This window comes from Mustela lutreola, chromosome 6 (genome assembly GCF_030435805.1).
Source record: "Mustela lutreola isolate mMusLut2 chromosome 6, mMusLut2.pri, whole genome shotgun sequence".
Classification (NCBI taxonomy): domain Eukaryota; kingdom Metazoa; phylum Chordata; class Mammalia; order Carnivora; family Mustelidae; genus Mustela; species Mustela lutreola.
The window spans coordinates 82,900,564-82,921,869 of record NC_081295.1 but is presented as its reverse complement, the minus strand read 5'-3'; the positions used below and the strand labels follow the sequence as shown (position 1 = coordinate 82,921,869).

General features: G+C 40.7%; 1 protein-coding gene across 4 annotated transcripts in view; it reads left to right on the top strand.

Moving 5' to 3' along the window:
* The window catches only part of DCBLD1 (discoidin, CUB and LCCL domain containing 1), a 69,274-nt gene that overhangs the window by 12,656 nt on the left and 35,312 nt on the right, over window positions 1–21,306 (top strand). For 2 of the 4 annotated variants that reach the window (XM_059177732.1, XM_059177733.1), the window contains exon 2: window positions 12,886–13,098. In XM_059177732.1, coding sequence (XP_059033715.1) covers window positions 12,886–13,098 — 213 coding nt within the window. Of the gene's footprint in view, window positions 1–6,440; window positions 6,607–12,885; window positions 13,099–21,306 lie in introns of those variants that run through there. The other 2 variants (XM_059177734.1, XM_059177735.1) reach the window with 2 other exon arrangements.

Genomic DNA, 21,306 nt, shown 5'->3' with positions numbered 1-21,306 from the left:
AAACTGATACACATAAAATAGGTAATTTCTTATGATTATAGAGCCAGTGAGTGGGGGAATTTGGACAAGGTCAGCAAATCCAAAACAATATTCTTGGTGCTTTAATATATATAATAGTTTTAAGTAAAAATATGGCAGTTAAAATATTTTTTTAATTTATTTTTATTTTTATTTATTTATTTGACAGAGAGAGAGAGATCACAAATAGGCAGAGAGGCAGGCAGAGAGAGGGGGAAGCAGGCTCACTGCTGAGCAGAGAGCCCGATGCAGGGCTCGATCCCAGGACCCTGAGACCATGACCTGAGCCAAAGGCAGAGGCCTAGCCCACTGAACCACCCAGGTGCCCCACTTAAAATATTTTTAATTCTTACTGGATACTAGTCCCTATGCTTAATACTTTCCTAGCATTATCTCACTTAGTGCTCATGATAACACGTGAGTTAGGCACTACCGTTGTCTCTACATTATAGATGATGAATCGTAGCTTGGAGAGGTTAAGGGACTCACTCAAGGCTACACAGCCAGTTCTGGGCAGGAACTCAGTGTCATACCAGTGTGCTTTGTCACCTCCCAAGTATGTGGAAATAATTTATGAAATTAGAAAAGCAGTAAGTGTGCAAAGCCTCCTGTCAGTGATCTTTAACCCAGCCTCATAGCCCTGTCAGTGATCTTTTTTTTTTTTTTTTTTTAAAGATTTTATTTATTAATTTGACAGAGAGAAATCACAAGTAGACGGAGAGGCAGCCAGAGAGAGAGAGGGAAGCAGGCTCCCTGCTGAGCAGAGAGCCCGATGCGGGACTCGATCCCAGGACCCTGAGATCATGACCTGAGCCGAAGGCAGCGGCTTAACCCACTGAGCCACCCAGGCGCCCCCTGTCAGTGATCTTTAACTTTACATTAGGAGTCACAGGACTGGAGAGTGACCAAGAACCAAGAACCATGGTTTTACCTACAGCAGATTAAAGGGTAGCATTAAATTAGGCTTCAAGATTTTTTTTTTCTATTAGGTGTAAATGATGCTTCTTATGTGGACATTATAATTTTTTATGTCTTTTTAAAGATTTATGTTTATTTGAGAGAGAGAGAAAGAGAGAGAGTGAGAGGACACAAGCAAGGGAGGAGGGGCAGAGGGAGAGGGAGAGGGAGAAGCAGACTCCCCGTTGAGCAGGGAGCCAACACAGGGCTCGATCCCAGGGTCTGAGCCAAAGGTAGATGCTTAACTGACCGAGCTATTCAGGCGGCTGATTTTTGACGTCTTTAAACCCTTATGGATACAGTCTCACATTATCTAAAGAGTCTTGGATAGGACCTCTTGAAATGACTTGTTTCGTTTTCATGCATTCAAATGGATTTATTTTAAGTGAATCTTTTAGTTGATAGGAAACACTATGTTGAGAGTTTACATGGAGAAACTTTTGAAAATAAGTACCTTGTGTTTCCTTTTATTTTACTGTCAGATATCTTTCATCAGCTGTGCCAAAGGTATCATCTTCATTAGATTGTTAGTAATGTCATTAGTATCTATTTTATGCGTGGTGACAGGGTTTAAAGAGATTCTACGACAGTTTTGCCGAAGAATTGATCCATGTGTTTTAAGTTTATCACTGTAATTTCTCTCAGCATAATATTATCCGTTTTCCTTTTGAGAATACTAAAGATTTTGAATAATTGGAGTTTCATCATAGTAACTTCCGTTTTACTGGTTTTATTCTCACGTAACCACGTAGACCCTGCTGTCCTGGTTCTTCCATTCCTTTTCAGGCAACATACAGCATAATAAAAATTAAGCACAATGGGAGAAAAGCAAAGTTTATGGGAAAGTATGACAGACAGTGAAATTAGTAATACCTTGAGAAATCTGTTCACATGAAACAGATTCATCAGACAAAGAAGTCTGTAATAATTGCAGGCCCTTCTTTGTGGCTGAAAAGATTGTAGTCATCAAGAGCTCACTTGATCTTAGACATGGGAATAAATTTTCTCACACCCACACGTGGATGATTGTATATGCGTTGAGACCTGTTGTAACTTGAATATTAGAAGAGCAAGGATCCAACTGTAATGAAATCATTCTTCAAGAAATGGTTTCACTCATGGGACATTTCAGAACACTCTTTCTCAAATTGCAGGCTGTGACCCATCAGTAGGCAGTAAAATCAATTCAGGTGACAAAACTAGCACGCTTTCAATTAAAAAGAAAAATGCAGTGGAATAGAAAATATCACAGCACATTACATACGATAGAAAGAATTTTAACATTAGACTTTTTTTTTCTGTTCTGCATGTGTATGCACGTGTGCTTACTTAGACTGCAATGAAAAACCCATGTTTTAACTATGGGTCATAATTTTTAAAAAAGTTTCCCATCTGTTGTTTTATTGTATGGATTAGTTAATAACTGAAGGAATTTTTGCATTATTTATTTCATGTCATCCAAACAGTTTTCCACAAGTGCAATTCAGTTGGAAGTGTTCTTTGGAAGCCTCAGTCATGCTTTGTAGTATTACAGAACCTAGTTCCTCCCAGGTGTATCTTGATTTCACTTTTCTATTAGTGGAACATGATTTCTTATCAAAAGGGAAATAGTCTTTTAAGGAAGTTATTGTTTTCCTTTCGAAGTGGGTGGAATTAGAGTAGACTAAATAAACGGTTGATGTGTGTAAAAAGCATCTAGGATTTGTTTTAAGTTTATTTAGAAAATACTGTGGATATCCATACTTCCGGAACAGCTGACATTAAAAGCATCAAGACATATGCTTTCAGGCATTTGGAGAACAGAGACTGAGCCCATAGTCTGTTTTGGACCTGTCACTTTAGTCTCAAGAATTCCTTGTTAACATACCCCTCTCCTCTTCCCTGTGAGCTTCTTTAAGTGGGAACTACACTGTACTTAGTTTCCAGCTGTTTGTTGAGTGAGTTTTTAATGACAGTTTGTGTTTACTGGCCCAAAGGGACTTTTTCCAGTCTATACCTTAGGGTTAATACTGAAAGTAAACTATGTTACCAAAATTATTAGGTAAATATGGTATTTTAAATTATATTGTTTTTCTGATTTATACATAATATTTTCATATTATAGAGAATTTAGAAAATAAATGTATAAATAAAATGAAAATCCCTTGTAATCCTGCATCATAGCACTTCATACACTTTCCCTTTATATCTGTATGTGTACATGATATTCTGTTTTTAAATTAAATAGAACTCTAAAACATGTCTTTAACTTTTCCTTAGTAGCACATTGCTTAGAGATACTGTAGTTGGACCAGGCTTTTCTAATGTGGAGTGCTGGCAAATTTAAGTTAAAATACTTAAATTTTGAGTAGAGATCACTTCAGGTGTAGTACCAAGTACCAAGTACTAAGTACCTGTAGCTTTTTCCAAATTGTAACCTTCATCCAGTTTTGTTTGTGCAAGTTCTCTTGAGAAGAGGTTTGGTCAATCTCACAAACCAGTTGGGGTTCCAAGAAGAGACCAGGGTTTACGCCCATCATGGAGTGACCACCCTTCACATACTCTGCAGAGGAGAGGAGCTTTCAGCCTAAGGAGAGAGGAAATGATGCATAGTTTAGTCATCATGTGCTTTGATGCTTTGGCTATTAAATTACTGTTCAAAGGAAGAAAAAGATAAACATTGCAACTGTAGCCACTTTTGAGGAGTAGACAGGTTCCTTGTGGCAAAGCTTCCTCCTTCCCCCTTATATCCATGACCTCCGTAGGTAGGTTGCCGTTGAAACTCACTGTCTCACGCCATACCACTGTATCACTGTGGCTCACTGCCCATCAGGGCTCCCAACACCATGTGGAGCTTAATCCTCCAAACCAAGGTTGTATTGTTTGCCCTAAAGACTGACCTTCGTTTCTTTTCATTTTGGTTTAAAAAATAAAAACAAAAACAAAAACAAAAAAACAAAACCTGTATGCCCTCGAGTAGCTCAATGGGTTAGGTCTCTTTGGCTCAGGTCCCCATCTCAGAGTCCTGGAATGGAGCTCCTCCTAGGGCTTCCTTCTCAGCTGGGAGTCTGCTTCTTCCTCTCCCTCTACTGCTCCTTCTGCTTGTGCTCTCTCTCTCCCTCTCTTCCTCTGTCAGTAAATAAATAAAATCTTTAAAAAATATATAAATAAAATAAAAATTTAAAAATGTGTACAGCCTCTTCAATCATAGTTTCAGTAACCATCAACCTCTCCCTGTCTCTTTTTTATCTTCTTCCTTCCTTTTCTTGCTCTCATATCTTAAGGCAAATCCCACACCTCATGTCATGTCATTTCAGCCCAAATATGTCATTAGGCCTCCCTAAAAAAAGACATTTCTTACATAACCTCAATACCATTATCATACCTAATAAAATGAATTAATACTTTCCTGATAGCAATAGCTCACTCACCTTCTTTAAGTAGTTTTTGTAAGGTTGGTTTTTCATATCAGGATCCAAACAAAATTTACTTGGTTGCTGTTTTATTTAACTTTCCTTTAATCTGACATAAATACTTTCTTTTATGCCTCTATACAGTTCATTGTTGAAGAAACTCGGTCAGTTGCACCTAGAATGTCCCAGCCTAGATGCAGCTAATGGCTTCCTTGGTATCAGTAAACTTGCGCATTTCCTATAGTGTCAGTAAACTTGTGCATTTCCTATGGCTCAGAAGTTAGACCTAAAGGCTTGATGAGATTTGGAGTTAATTATTGATACACAATTTGCTCTTTGGCAAGAGCGTTCATGGGTGTTGGTGCCTAGAGAACATTTTATCCTACCTGGAGACACAGAGTATCTGACTACCTTACTCTTTGTCATGCTAGGATCCATTCGTGAGTTGAGCTGGTAATGCACCTGGTTCTTCGACTTTGAAGTTCTCCCTCAACCTTCTACCCAGTGGTTTTCCATCTGTGTATGACCATTTCAGGAGTCACTTACCTTTCATCAGGGAACTGTTCATTTTAATAGGAGAATGTCATGAAGATATCCAAAGGAATGTCTGATAGGGCAGCAGTTCAGATGTTTTTTGTTTGTTTTTAATATTAAATACAAATATTTGTCATGAAATCGAATAAAGAGAGACAAAAATGTTTTTAAAATCCTAGAGCCTTTTCTAAATCCCCACCATCAGTAAAGTAACCTAAAGGAAAGCCGAAATAAATTGTATTTTCTCATCTGTAAACTGGACCATGTATAAGAGCCCCCCTCAGACATGCTACTCCATGCTCCTCAGACACATATGAGAAATTTGGGTAATGATTTTGGTACAGAGAGATTTTTAGAATAAAAGTGGCCTCCTTGGGCGCCTGGGTGGCTCAGTGGGTTAAGCCGCTGCCTTCGGCTCAGGTCATGATCTCAGGGTCCTGGGATCGAGTCCCGCATCGGCTCTCTGCTCAGCAGGGAGCCTGCTTTCCTCTCTCTCTCTCTCTCTCTGCCTGCCTCTCCATCTACTTGTGATTTCTCTCTGTCAAATAAATAATAATTTAAAAAAATGGCCTCCTTTATTGATTGTCATTCAATATATACCTTTTCAATGCAAATGTGGATAATGTTTTATTTAAGCATAGTTTAAATAGTTTATACAGAATAACAAAATCCAGATAGTATAGAAAAGTATAAAACAGAAAATGAGGGACGCCTGGGTGGCTCAGTGGGTTGAGCGTCTGCCTTCGGCTCAGGTCATGATCGCGGGGTCCTGGGATCGAGTCCCACATCGGGCTCCTTGCTCATCGGAGAGCCTGCTTTCCTCTGCTTCACCTGCATGTGCTCACTCTCTCTCTCTGACAAGTAAATAAATGAAATCTTTAAAAAAAAAAAAAACCCAGAAAATGAAAGTTTCTTCATTTTCACCCCCTGTCAGCCAAACTTAACCAGACTAACATTTTTTTAATTAATCTTTTTCTGAGACAACTGTAGAATATATACAGTTGCAAGAAATAATAGAGAGAAAAGTTGTGTACCCTTTACTTGGTTATCCTCAATGATAACATCTTGCTAGTCATAACCAGGAAATTGACATTGATATTCAAGAAATGGAACAGGAAGTGATAGATTTTTAAGCAACTTCTGTTGCCTTCCTTGTCAGTGATTCTTCACTAGAGCTAGGTGATGAGAGTAAGCTATTTAAGTGTTAGGGTAAGGTCCTGGGAATATTGCTTCCCTACTGTTGATCATTTGCATGCACCTGCCTTATACAGTCCATGGTATGGTGGGCATTATCTCTCCTTCCCAGTTCTCCATTTTCCCCTCTGGCATATTTCTAGTCCTTTTTTTCCTCCAGCTTTATTGAGGTATAACTGACATATGATGTGTTAGTTTGTCTACAGTGTATTGATCTGATACACTTACATATTGTGAAATTATTACCTCCGTGATATAACCTCCCCATCACCTCCCGTAATCCCTGTTTCCTTTTTTTTTTTTTTTTAAGATTTTATTTATTTATTTGACAGAGAGAAATCACAAGTAGACAGAGAAGCAGGCAGAGAGAGAGAGAGGGAAGCAAGCTCCCTGCTGAGCAGAGAGCCCGATGCAGGACTCGATCGCAGGACCCTGAGATCATGACCTGAGCTGAAGGCAGCGGCTTAACCCACTGAGCCACCCAGGTGCCCCTCCCTGTTTCTTTTTTGTGGTGAGAACATTTGAGATCTACTGTTTTAGCGACTTTCAAGTATCTATTACAGTATTATTAGTATATCTAGTTTTTTTAATTCATCAAGACCATGGAAGGACAATAGGATGAAAATTCCTAATGTAGTTAATACCATGGAATAAATGTATTATATTAGTGCTTGCCACAGAAAACTCCCTAAATAGTCTCCTTGCACAGACAGGGGTGAAATTACAAACTTCTGATGACCGCTTGCTTTTTAATAAATTAGGACTCAGCAGTTCCTTTCAGGTTTTTTGGAAGAACAAAGACTCCTGGAGTATCATTCTGATAGTTAATGGAAAAGAGAAATCTTTCCAAGGAGGCACTGATCACCCAAGCAAAGTAATGATGGGAGAGTTGAAGCCAGACCTGCTTCCCTTCTGCTGGTATCACTGGGTGAAATTCGTGTCCTCTAGGGCTTTAGGGTAAAAGTGATTGGAGAGAAGTATAATTACAGGATTGAATAAATGTGATATCCAGGGATTTTCCTTTGTCATGACATGTCACTTAAGAATATAGTGATCAAATGAAAGTTGATTCACATATAATTACGCCTCATTTAATATTTAGCTGTGCTTTCCAGAAAGAGTTCACTTTTATTAAAGGAGAGAATTTCCCCATAAGAAGAAAGGTGTTTAAATGTTTAAATGATTCCGGACTTCAAGCTCTATTACAAAGCTGTCATCATCAAGACAGCATGGTACTGGCACAAAAACAGACACATAGATCAATGGAACAGAATAGAGAGCCCAGAAATAGACCCTCAACTCTATGGTCAACTAATCTTCGACAAAGCAGGAAAGAATGTCCAATGGAAAAAAGACAGCCTTTTCAATAAATGGTGCTGGGAAAATTGGACAGCCACATGCAGAAAAATGAAATTGGACCATTTCCTTACACCACACAGAAAAATAGACTCAAAATGGATGAAGGACCTCAATGTACGAAAGGAATCCATCAAAATCCTTGAGGAGAACACGGGCAGCAACCTCTTCGACCTCTGCCGCAGCAACATCTTCCTAGGAACAACGCAAAAGGCAAGGGAAGCAAGGGAAAAAATGAACTACTGGGATTTCATCAAGATCAAAAGCTTTTGCACAGCAAAGGAAACAGTTAACAAAATCAAAAGACAACTGACAGAATGGGAGAAGATATTTGCGAACGACATATCAGATAAAGGACTAGTGTCCAGAATCTATAAAGAACTTAGCAAACTCAACACCCAAAGAACAAATAATCCAATCAAGAAATGGGCAGAAGACATGAACAGACATTTCTGCAAAGAAGACATCCAGATGGCGAACAGACACATGAAAAAGTGCTCCATATCACTCGGCATCAGGGAAATACAAATCAAAACCACAATGAGATATCACCTCACACCAGTCAGAATGGCTAAAATCAACAAGTCAGGAAATGACAGATGCTGGCGAGGATGCGGAGAAAGGGGAACCCTCCTACACTGTTGGTGGGAATGCAAGCTGGTGCAGCCACTCTGGAAAACAGCATGGAGGTTCCTCAAAATGTTGAAAATAGAACTGCCCTATGACCCAGCAATTGCACTATTGGGTATTTACCCTAAAGATACAAATGTAGTGATCCAAAGGGACACATGCACCCGAATGTTTATAGCAGCAATGTCCACAATAGCCAAACTATGGAAAGAACCTAGATGTCCATCAACAGATGAATGGATCAAGAAGATGTGGTATATATACACAATGGAATACTATGCAGCCATCAAAAGAAATGAAATCTTGCCATTTGCAACAACATGGATGGAACTAGAGCGTATCATGCTTAGCGAAATAAGTCAAGCAGAGAAAGACAACTATCATATGATCTCCCTGATATGAGGAAGTGGTGATGCAACATGGAGGCTTAAGTGGGTAGAAGAATAAATGAAACAAGATGGGATTGGGAGGGAGACAAACCATAAGTGACTCTTAATCTCACAAAACAAACTGAGGGTTGCCGGGGGGAGGGGGTTGGGGAGAAGAGGGTGGGATTATGGACATTGGGGAGGGTATGTGATTTGGTGAGTGCTGTGAAGTGTGTAAACCTGGTGATTCACAGACCTGGGGATAAAAATATATGTATATAAAAAATATATGTTTATAAAAAATAAAAAATTAAAAAAAAAAAAAATGACCATTCAGTAACCAAGAACTTGACCTCTTTGGAGTCTCAGCCCCTTCCTTGGAGGAAACTGTGTGTCTCTGAAAGGTGAACTCAACTCATCCAATGCATCTTTAGTTCTCATTAGAGTATTTTTAGGTGAGCCCACAGAGGGTCCTTTTACAATCCTATACTAGATGGTTTATTGCCAAAGGGACAGTGACATCAAGAAATTAAACCCTAGGGGCACCTGGGTGGCTCAGGGGGTTAAAGCCTCTGCCTTCGGCTTGGGTCATGATCCCAGGGTCCTGGGATCGAGCCCCACATCAGGCTCCCTGCTCAGAAGGGAGCCTGCTTCCTCCTCTCTCTCTCTCTGCCTGCCTCTGCCTACTTGTGATCTCTGTCAAATAAATAAATAAAATCTTAAAAAAAAAAAAAAATGTTTAAATGTTTGACCAGGTGATATCTTGGTGGGTTAGAGAGGGTAATATGTATTAACACTCACAATTGTTTGTATGCTAGTTACCCTAGTGTTGCCCTGTAGGATGCTCAAAATCATGGCCTCCCAAGTTGGGGCACGTCCTAGAACAGCTAGGATGGGGTGGGGACCTAGGACACTTTTCTCCTTTAAGGGGCAGTGTCACTAGCAGGGTGAGATCACCTGCTGCCATTGTTTCCATGTCTTCCAGTTTTCAAGAGAAACTATAAATTGGACTTTTTAATGAAAGACTTTATAAACAGGCAAATGATTCAAATTTTAAATCAAAGCCTTGTGCACTATGTACTTCTGCACCATATGCTTCCCTCTGGTATAATTTTCATTTAACTTTCAACAATTTTGTACTTACTGCCAAAGATGTCAGGAAAGATAGCTGTCACCTCAGCCTTAACCAGACTTACAACCTTTGCCCCAAACCTGCTCTCTCCCTGGGCTTCTAATTCTGTCTATATTAGCCTTAGTGTTGTAGTCATTTCTGGACTCAGAATTTCAGTGGGGTTTTGGTTTTTTTTTCTTCTCTCATCTTCCCCATTAAACCAAAACCTAAGTCTGTTGATTTTTTTTTTAAGATTTTCTTTAAATTTGAGTTAGTTAACATACAGTATATTATTAGTTTCAGGGGGTAGAATTTAGTGATTCTTCAGTTGCATACATCATTCAGTGTTATTACATCACGTGCCCTCCTTAATGCCCATCACCCAGTTACCCCATCCCCCCACCTGCCTCCCCTCCAGCAACCCTCAGTTTGTTCCTAGAGCTGAGTCTCTTATGGTTTGCCCACCTTTCTGTTTTTACCTTACTTTATTTTTCCTTCCCTTCCTCTATGCTCATCTGTTTTGTTTCTTAAACTCCACATATGAATGAAATGATATGGTATTTGCCTTTGACTGACTTATTTTGCTTAGCATAATACCCTCTAGTTCCATCCATGTCTTTGAAAATGGCAAGGTTTCATTCTTTTTGATGGCTGAGTAATATTCTATTGTATATACATCTTTATCCATTTGTCAATCGATGGACATCTGGGCTCTTTCCCTATTTTGGCTGTGGTAGTCACTTCTGCTATAAACATTGGGGTTCGTGTACCCCTTCGAATCACTGTTTGTATCCTTCAGATAAATACCTATTAGTGCAATTGTTAGGTCATAGGATAGTTTCTGGGTTTTTTGTTTGTTTGTTGTTTAAGGGTTATTTATTTATTCAAAAGAGAAGGAAGTAGAGAGTGAGAGTGCAAGCTGGGAGATGGGCAGAGGGAGAGAGAGAATCCCAAGCAAGTGCCACGCCCATTGTGGAGCCCACCTTGGGGCTCAGTCCCAGGACACCATGATTATGACCCCTGCTGAAATGAAGAGTCAGATGCTACCCAAGCACCCTAGGGTAGTTCTATTTTTAACTTTTTGAGAAACTTTAACTTTTTGAGGAACTTTCATACCATTTTCCAGAGTGGCTGCACCAGCTTGCATTCCCACCAACAGTGTAAGAGGGTTCCCTTTCTCCGCTTCCTCACCAACACTTGTTGTTTTCTGAGCCTTTGATTTTTTTTTTCTTGTGAATTTCCCTGTTTTTTTTTTCCTTCCCCTTTCTAGCTGCTCCATTCCTAGCCCTTGTATGGCTCTTCTGATCCAGATTCTCCCCACATTCTAGGTCCTGTAGCATTGCCCTACCAGGTTGATCATCCTTTTTAAAACATTTCTTTCATTATCTCCCTTCTCAAAAACGTCTGTGGGTCTCTGTAGTCTTCCATGTAAATTCCAAAGCTTCTCCCAGATGTGCAGGTGTCCAGTGGTATCTTAATATCATCTACATTTCTGCTCGTGTTCTTGGTAAGTTAACTCTTATCCCCCATCCATCCATCTGGCCGGAAGGGTTGGGAATCTTGTGGCAGTTTCTGGATTCTGGGTAGATTCTTCTTCTTAGACTTGTCTGCTGAGATGGGGTATTTCTGGAGTTCTATGCCCTGCCCACCTCCCCCCCACACACCAGGTTTGTTTTTTTGGTTTTTTTTGTTGTTGTTGTTTTTTTAAGCCTCCATTATCATTTGGGCTATAAGCCTCAGGGCCAGAGAAGAGTGGGATAAAGGAAAGCCCCAGGCCAATCCTTCTCCAGCTCAGGAAGAGGTTGGAGGAGGAAGAAGGCTGCCTTGGGCTTTAGATTCCCACTATGCCCAAATTGGGGCTTCTTTGTGGGAGACTTTGGGATGCAGAGGCCTTATTTTATTACTGAGGAAATTCCTTCTCTGACCAATTTCTGCTTTGTCTCCCTCCAGTTAAGGACAGAAATTCTTGCTTTTATGTGAAGCCATACTGGCCACAAGAACTTGGTCATTTGAATGCAGTGCATGCTCATTTACCTTGCAACCCACCCAGCTGTGCATGCCATTAGATATTTGAGTGAGTGACTCAGTCACTTTAATCTACTGGGACAATGTGTCGGTCAACTGATGAACTTCTCTATTCAGAAAAGTCTCAAGGAAATGTCTTATTTTAGTGAAGTAGTGATAATTCACTGATATAGTTCTTTTCCTGCCTTCCTCTGTGCTTTAAGCTCCCAGGATGACACACAGCACCCAGTATTAGTTAGCTGAGCATATGACTGTATCCCAATTCACTCTGAGTTCTGCGAAGCTGCCATTGCTGCTTTTTTGTGTATCCATCTGTACCAGTTCTGGTATGCACTGAGCACTCCATGCACTAGACCCTTGACATTCCCTAATGACACGTCCTGGGGCTATCAGGATCCTTCCAGTCTGTGACTGTCATTAACTGCGACATGAATGTCGAACAGTTGGAAACCTCCAGCTGTAACAGGCTCTACCCTCCTCTCAGCCTACATCTCAAATTCTGCCAGCAGCACGAGGCCCACGCTGACTTGTTTAACTAAATGGTGACCCTCTGGAAGTTAGACGACGATTCTTTTCTCCACCACAAATTATGGCACGGCATTGCCTTGCTAATAGATGAAACCACAAATGGCAAATCTGTGAATGCCAAGGGCCTACTGTGCAAGTTTCCATGGTAGATAAATAGATGATTAGAAAAAGTGGTATGATCCAATGATGTGTTTGCTGAGGGCTTTCCATTCTAATATGTGAAACACTTTGGTCCAAAATAGTCAGAAAATTAAACCGGGAGACAAGATGAAATAACCTGAAATAATACAAAATTTAACCTCCTCGTTCTGCTGCTTCTTTTCCTCCTCTTCCTCCTTCTTCTTCCTCTTCTTCCTTCCCCCTCTTCCTTCTTTCCTCTCCTCCTTCCTCTTCCTCCCTCTGCTCCCCCTCCCCCTCCTGCTCCTTCCCCTCCTCCTCCTTCTTCTTCTTCACGTTTCCCTCTATGAAGAAGGAATAACATACATGACTTGGAGATTGTACTAGACTCTCTCAATCCTCAGTAAGAATTTTTTTTAAAGATTTTTATTTATTTATTTGACAGACAGAGATCACAAGTAGGCAGAGAGGCAGGCAGAGAGAGAGGGGGAAGCAGGCTCCCCGCTGAGCAGAGAGCCCGATGTGGGGCTCGATCCCAGAACCCCGAGATCATGACCTGAGCCGAAGGCAGAGGTTTAAACCACTGAGCCACCCAGGTGCCCCAATCCTCAGTAAGAATTAAAGTCACTTCTCTCATTCTCTTTTTCTTTACCAGGTGATGGCTGTGGGCACATAGTGACCTATCAGGACAGTGGCACCATGACGTCCAAGAATTACCCAGGGACTTACCCCAATCACACGGTGTGTGAAAAGACCATCAGAGTACCAAAAGGGAAGAAACTGATCCTGAGGCTAGGAGATGTGGATATTGAATCCCAGACCTGTGCTTCTGACTACCTTCTCTTCACCACCAATTCTGATCAATATGGTAAGAAAAGAGGTCTAGGTTTCTGTGAGCATGAAGTAATTTGAAGCTTGGGAGGGAGGGCAAGTCGTGTGTTGATGAGTGTTATAGCCTGGGAAGATTCGAAGAGAAGCTTGCCTTTTGTCAACTCTTAGGGTAGCTCCCATGGATACACTTGCTTCCTAAGCTGTGGTAAAGACATCTGAGAGGATTCAGCATTGGCCTCGTGTGTGCCCCAGAAGCACTGTTTGAGTGTGTATCTCGCTGGGAAGAGAATTGGAGATGTATGGCACTTGACTAAAACATCTACAAGTCATTCATTCGTGTGACAGATATTTATTGAACGGCAAGCATGTATTCAGGAACTCTGTGGGATACAGCAGTGAAAAGAACTAATTCCTCCTTCATGGAGCTTGCATTGGTAGGGAGGGGAAATGGAAAATCAAATGTATCTATCATAGGAGAAGCAGTGAGAAAGAAGAATAAGAATAAGAAAAATAGGGCATCTGAAGGTTGTATAGAGCCTGTTTTTAAGTGGGTTTCTACTGCTTCAACTTGGATGGTCAGGAAGACTTCTCCAGTATGGGAGCATTTGAGCAAGAGACCCGAATGACTCAAGGGAATGGACTGTGTACATATGTCTGACATTGGAATTTTCTGGATAAGGGAACAGCAGATGCGGAGGACAGTTTCCAAAATAATCTTTTGAAATCAAGCTTTTTTGTGCTTTGGGGTGTGCAGTTAGCACACTGGAGTCTGAAATCACTGCAACAGTGACCCCGTTGATCCTGGGTCCAGGGAAAGAGCTTAGGTTTAGACAATTCAAAAATAAAGACAAAATCTTATATACAGTTTCTTTTGAGGTTAGAGGTTTATGGAAATACTCTATACGTATAGCTCCAAAAATGATACAGGTTTTATCTGCCTACTTGCTCTGCAGGCAATTTCTCAAACACAAATACTTTTCAATGTTGTCTTTAGCTTTGCATGCAGACACATATGTTTCCTCTCTCCTGGTGCCTCCCAGCATGGAACCCCAGACTAGCCCGCAGACCATTCAGAGGTCTGTGCTTATCCAGCCCCCATGGGAAAAAAAAATCTAGAATTTTTTTATCCCTGGGATTTTATGTCATTTTAATGATGGCTGAATTACTCTGACAGTTTATTTCATATAATTGGTTGCAACTTTTAAACTTGATTCAGATGGGAAAAATGAGCGGTGCCTGGGTGGCTCAGTTGATCAAGCATCTCACTTTGGTTCAGGTCGTGATCTTGGGGTCCTGGGATCAGTCCCGAGTGGGGCTCTGTGCTCACTGCTTCCCCCGCCCCACTCCCTCTGCCCCTCCTCCCACTCATGCTCTCTCTTTCTCAAATAAATAAAATCGTTATAAAAAAAAATGAGAAACATGAGAATTCGAGGGATGCTGGAAGCCCTGGGAACACTTACTGGTGATCACATGTGTATTAATTTGTGGAAGCACTCTTCAGGGAATCCCTCATCAGCCAGAAAATGTCATTCACATTCAGAGGGGAGGACGGTGGATCAGAGAGAGCCCTCCTGTAAGATGTGAGGCAAAACACTGAGGGGCCAGAAACAGCTTTCCCACACTGGTGTCTCCCAGGGACCGTCACCTTTCCTGGAAGGGGAGCAGTTAATTCCGTCTGCTGACAGAGAAGCTGAATAGTCGGCTCTATTGCCGTCAGCCTCTCTCAAATCAGGTGAGGTGAGAAGAAAGGGGAGCAAATCATCCCAAAGCAGGACTGGACAATGGATGTTGCTTTCCCACACCGTGAATTTACTTCCTCGTCTCCCATGTATATTCACAAATGTACAGAAAAGAGGAAACACATAGGATTAGTGACATGGTAGGAGCTAGGTTCTGAGGTGATTGTGTTTGGCTTCAGGGCACTGACCCCTCTATGTCTAGATTTCTCGAATTTTCAAGGCTTAGAACCTTCACTGGGAAATGGGTAATGAATTACAATTCACCTGTAGAAGTAAAGCCAAGTAAGTTAATTTTTCTCTTTATAATTTTTTCTATATACCAGTTAGCTTTATCTTTTAAAAACAGAGTTTGTGCTCATTGTAGAAATAAACATGTTCAGTGTCTGTTTTTATGCCAGGCACATGGTTGACCCTTACATAGATTTTCTGGATCCTTATATCCACCTTGAAGGTAAATGTTATTAATTCCTTTCTACAAGCAGGGAAACGAAAGCACAATAAGTTGTTTTTTTTGTTTTTGACTAATACGCCAAAGATCACACAACTAGTTAAGATATGAAAGGAGAATTTGTATCCATATCTTTGTGGCTCAGATACCTGTTTCCAGATGTCTGCTCCTCGGTTCCCGTCCCACAACTCAAAGAAAACCACAACACATTCTTAGCCCAGTATTATATTATACAGCAATTTTATCTAAAATGTAGGCAGAACTAATAATACTTTTGGCTAGGGATGTTCTTAAGATAAAATATTTAATAATGCTCAGAATTTTTCTTTTGTGGCTACTTTAAAGATTTCCATGCCTAGACAAACCCAGCAGACAAGTGTAAGAGAAATAGCAATAAAAGAAATATCTGGAAGGAAAATTAGGGTATTTTAGTCCCATAAAAATATTTTTTAAAAATTAAATGCTTATTTAAAAAAATTAAATAGTTCTTAAAATTAAAAATTAATTAAAAAGTAAAAAGATTAAATTAAATTAATTTTTTAAAAATTAAATGCTTAAATATTTTTTTAAAAATTAAATGTTTTTTAAAAATTAAATACAAGGTATAGAAAGTGTATACTGTGTATGTTGTGTGTGTTGCATATATATGTTTGTGTCTTTTGTTATTTTGAAGAGCATTCTGAAAGGACCCACTTACTCATATACATGTACTTATAATATTTAATCCAGTGGAGTTTTTTGGTTTTTTTGTTTTTTTAAAGATTTTATTTATTGATCTGACAGAGAGAGAGAGAGATCACAAGTAGGCAGAGAGGCAGGGGGAAGCAGGCTCCCCGCTGAGCAGAGAGCCAGACGCGGGGCTCAATTCCAGGACCCCAAGATCACAACCTGAGCCGAAGGCAGTGGCCCAACCCACCGAGCCATTCAGGTGCCCCTGGTCCAGTGTTTTGAATGTCGTAGATCTACTCAATGAATAAATGATTTTTTAATAAAGTGAATCAACAAGTTCAGTGACAAACCAGTTAACTAAAACATGTTACAATTACTTGGCATATGAAACATGTATTAGTTTAAAAGATTATTAAGATGGGAAGCTGCTTATGATATAGTGTTAGGTAAAATATGAATATATGCTAATGTTCTGACAATAGGAAAAAACCTTCCAATAAAATAAGACAATGTAACTTCAGCAGAATCTTATAGTGAGGCTTTAGAAGTTTTAACTACTGGTATTGTTTTGTGTTCTCTCTATTTTCTATTTTTTCCCTCACAAACATAAGTTGATATGTTGTTAATACAGGATGCCTGGGTAGCTCAGTCATTTAAGCATCTGCCTAGGGCTGGGGTCATGATCCCCAGGGTCCTGGGATCCAGTCCCACATCAGGCTCCCTGCTCAGCGGGGAGTCTGATTCTCCCGCAGCTCCTAGGTCCTGCTCATGCTCGCTCTCTTGCTCTTTCGCTCTCTCTCCCTCTCTTGCAAAATCAGAGAAATAATAACTTTTTTAGAAACTAGAAAAAAGAAATGTTAATGCAGAATAGATTTCCTTTGTTAACTTAGTTAAAATAGTCCCCTGGTCAGTTTGAACTTCCCTAAGGAGCACGGGGGAGGTAGGAGTGTTTTGCCATCCTGTGCCCCCGCTCAGGGTGGGCGTTGCTGTGGGGCAGCGGGACAGTGGGAGGCCATTCTGCAGCCAGTGTAGCCACAGGACCTGGCTTGCCTGCGGAGGGGGAGCCCTAGTGTTCCTCCGAGGTCCCAGGGATCTACAACACTAGTCTGAGCTGGCGGGGGTGGTGGAAAGTGCCCACAGCGGTGGGGAAAGAATGTTGTGGAATACCTCTCTGAAATTCCCATATGTGATGGTTCTAATGATTACATGTGTGGCTGAAATAGCCGAATAGTTTTAGTTTATCCAACTCAATTTTTTTTATTAACCACTTAATTATTAAAACCCATGCCAAGAGATTTTAAGGCTCAATGCTATCACAATTTTGAATATGGAGTTAATGTTTTGAAAAAGAGTAATGTTTTTTGGCATTAGTGTTTGTAAGCTCTGCCAAGAATGGAAGTACTTGGAATGTGATTGCATTAACAATTGTGAATATGCTGGAGTTGTATGCTTTTAATCATCGTGCAGTTCGTGTGTAATGGTTCATCCTGCCTGCCAGTTTTCTTTTAAATGTTTGGTTCGTATACTTTTGGGCGCTATTCTAATCCACACTCAGGGTAGTAAAATGCACTGTAAACAAGTGTAAGCCATACCAGCTTTCCCAGTAATCAGGCAAAATATACACTTGATCTCATTGCTTTTAAAAGGCCTGATATAGGGGCACCTGGGTGGCTCAGTGGTTTGGGCTGCTGCCTTCGGCTCGGGTCATGATCTCAGGGTCCTGGGATCGAGCCCCGCATCGGGCTCCCTGCTCCGCAGGAAGCCTGCTTCCCTCTCTCTCTCTCTCTCTCTCTGCCTGCCTCTCTGCCTACTTGTGATCTCTGTCTGTCAAATAAATAAATAAAATCTTTTAAAAAAAAAAAAAAGGCCTGATATAGACAAGGTAGGATTATTATTCTGTTTGTTAGGTATTATAATAATAGTTGATATTTCAGATTCAACATCAGGTAGAAGGATTACATATATATTTATTACTGAGTGAAGACATAGACTCTTCCTTTCAAAATACCCTTGAGACAGCCAGGAAGCAGCAAAGTTGACAAAGTAAACAATATCAACCTTACTTTGGAAAATGTGGGTTTTCTTTTTTTTTTTTTTTAGAACAAAATGAGTTTTGGGGGCATCTGGGTGGTTCAGTCAGTTAAGCGTCTGCCTTCGGCTGGGATCTTGATCTCAGGGTCTTGGGATCGAGCCCAGCATTGGGCTCCCTGCTTAACAGGGAGGCTGCTTCTCTCTCTCCCCCTGTCCCCTGCCACCCCTGCTTATGTTCTCTCTCACTCATTCTCTCTCAAATAAATAAATAAATAAATAATATCTTGAAAAACAAAAAAGAACAAAATAAATTTTTAAAGATATTCTTAAACACAAATTTTACTTTTAACAAAACATTTTGAATCTAAAACACAGGTACCAACATGTGTGCTTATATCCTGGCTAAAAAAAACATCTGTAGGAAATGTCATAGTTTGCTTAGTAGAGGTTGTTTTTACTATAACTGAGGGAATTCTGGACTTTTGTTTGTTTAGGAGACCAAAGAAGCTGGGACTACCTTCCAAAGAAACATTCATGTCTCTTTTATGTTCTAGGATTCAAGCTAGGGTCACAAGCATTTTGCTGTCATGACTCCTCATTCTGTTTTAACCTGGGAGAGTTCCTCCTCTTACTTTGTCTCTTTACATAATTTTGAAGAGTTTCAACTGTTTATTTTGTAGGATGCCTGTTGCTTTGGGTTAGTTCAGTGTTTCCTCATGATTAAATTCAGATTATGCATTTTTGGAAAATAGAACATGATCCCTTTTTAAAGTGATCTTTGAAAGGCTTGTTTGCAAAAATGTCCGGCATTAAAAATTGTGAGGTCCCTTGTCTCCTGAGGAATGCGAAGTAAGTCTGCATTGTTTTCTTTGGGTCCCTTTTCACGGCTTTCCTCAGGTGGACTTTTTTTGGCTTTCGAAACTACATTCATTTAAGTTACGTCGGGTGTCTTCCCCAAACAGTTCTGCCTTGTTCAAAGAGGTCAGTGTAATATGAGACTGTGCAAAAATGTAAATTTAAGGTGCTACCTTCTTTACAGAGTTCATCTTATATTTGGACGCATGAGGCCAAAGAGACTTCATTGAGGATAGCCAATGCTATCCTAGGATTGAACAGATTCATTTTAAGCCTGAATCTGAAGATTAAAACAAAGAATCTATTTACATGATATATCTTAAGATTTAAAATTGTTGTATTATACAGTTCAGATTGCTGCTTTGGTACTGATTCTCGATTTCTAGCCTTTTATAGTCATGATGTAAAATAATAATGGGTTAATTATATAAACATTAAAATAACATTAAAATACCTTAAACTTGGGGGAAAGCAAATGCTAATTTAGACACTGTGTCGTACCAAAATACTTACATTTCAAGTATAAAATATTTAACTTTTATTTATGACACTGAAGAGGGAGGGCTGTGAATTCATACTGAAGGTCATTATTCTCAACTCTAAAACTCTTTATGACTCATCCTATGGTTAAGTTTCATTTCCAGTCATGCTAACCAGAAAGGGCCTGCTCTCAGGGACCCCAGAGGAATTGTCATTTCTGTTTCCCTGATATTTCAAGAAGATTGACTGGATTCCAGTTTCCCCTGAAAGTTGGCCTTCCCTTGATGTGTGGAGTTCAGGGTCGTCCCTGGACCCCCTGAAGGACTTGCTGGAAGAATGTGGGTGGAACTAAATACTGGCTTCTCAGACTTCCCTACCTGGGTCACTGAGGATCCGTGAAAAAAGGCTGGCCTTCAGCAGGCATTGAGATTGGCACTGTCATTTCTGCCGGGATTCTTCACTTGTGCTGAAGAGTGCAGCCTCTGGAATTAGACTGCTTGCCTTCAGGTTGCTGCTGTATGCTCAGTTATTAATTGCTTAACTGTGAGCAAATCATGTTATCTTTCCATATCTCCGTTCCCCTATCTTTAAAATGGGCAAAATGGGGTGCTTGGATGGCTCAGTCGGCTAAGCGTGTGCCTTCAGCTTGGGTCATGGTCCCAGAGTCCTGGGAGCAAGGCCTGCATTGGGCTCCCTTCTCAGCAGGCAGCCTGCTGCTCCATCTCCCCTTGTTCCTCCCTGCTGCTCATGCTCTCTCTCTCTCTCTCTGTGTCAAATAAATAAATAAATAATCTTTTAAAAATAATAAAATGGGCAAACTAGGACTATCTACCATCTTTGGGTGATTGGAGGCACATATGTGTAACTTAAAAGAATGATGCCGATGCCTGGCACAAAATAAACACTCAACAAATGTTGGCCATCATCACCCTCCCTCCTCTCCACCTCTCCTTCCTCCCCCTTTCTTTCTCCCTTTCCACCCTCCCCCTGCCCACCCCCCTCAGTGGCCTTGCACTCAGCTTATTCTTTGTCTAAGAGGTCTAAGAGTGTAGAAACACATTGGTCCCCTCAGTACCCTGAACTCTTCCCTGCCACTGAGTAGAGGCTGAGCTGCAGCAGCACACCCTGCCCTCCCCGTGCATTCCTGGTCACCTGAGTTTGCCTGAATCATTCCAAGCATATGGCAGGGGTTCCCTGAGCTGGAAATAGCTCCCTGTACAGATCTTCTCCATCCAGCCTCGTGAGATGAGCAGAAAACACATACTCTCCAAGCCCACAAGTCGTTTTGCTCAGTTTGGCTTTTTTATTTCACTGCCAGCCCATGTCTTTGTATCTGTTTCTTATGGAAAGAGCCTCCTGATGTTTCCCTCTCTTTTTTTGCCAGTCTCTGGTCCTGCCAGGCTGGCCAAGGTTATCTCATTGAATATAATTATAATTTCTTTCTTTCCTTATTTCAAAAATTATTAATTGTACCCTCCTATCTGCAGAAACTTGTCAGCGTGGCCTTCAAGGCTCCCTGACTCTTCTCCCCATCCCCATTTCCAGCCTCATTGCTGAGTCTCCCTGTATCTGTGCCTTTTCCTGGACATATTATACATACAACTTCCTGCAATGGTATTTTTATTGACCGTGTTCCTCCCATAGGTCTCTTTTCCTTCCCCTGCATTTCCTGCCCCTTCTAACACAGACACACATACATACACACAAACCAGATCCATTGCTACTTACCCTGGAGCCCCAGAGCCTTCTTGGATGTCCAGCAGCATCAGTTACTCCCTCGCTGGCACTTGTGTTGATTCTCTAAGCCTTTGCTACTGGAGACCAATCTCAGTTTGAGATCATTATGTTAGCTTCTCTACCAGATATAGGGTTACCTGAGCAAGGAATTGCATTTTAGTCATTTTTTCACTATCTGGGGTATGCTTAGCACACTCTTGCATTTGTACATACTCACTGAATTAATTAATTCATTAATTCATACAATTCATCAATGAGTCTGATTGCATGTAGCTTGATTTTGGCA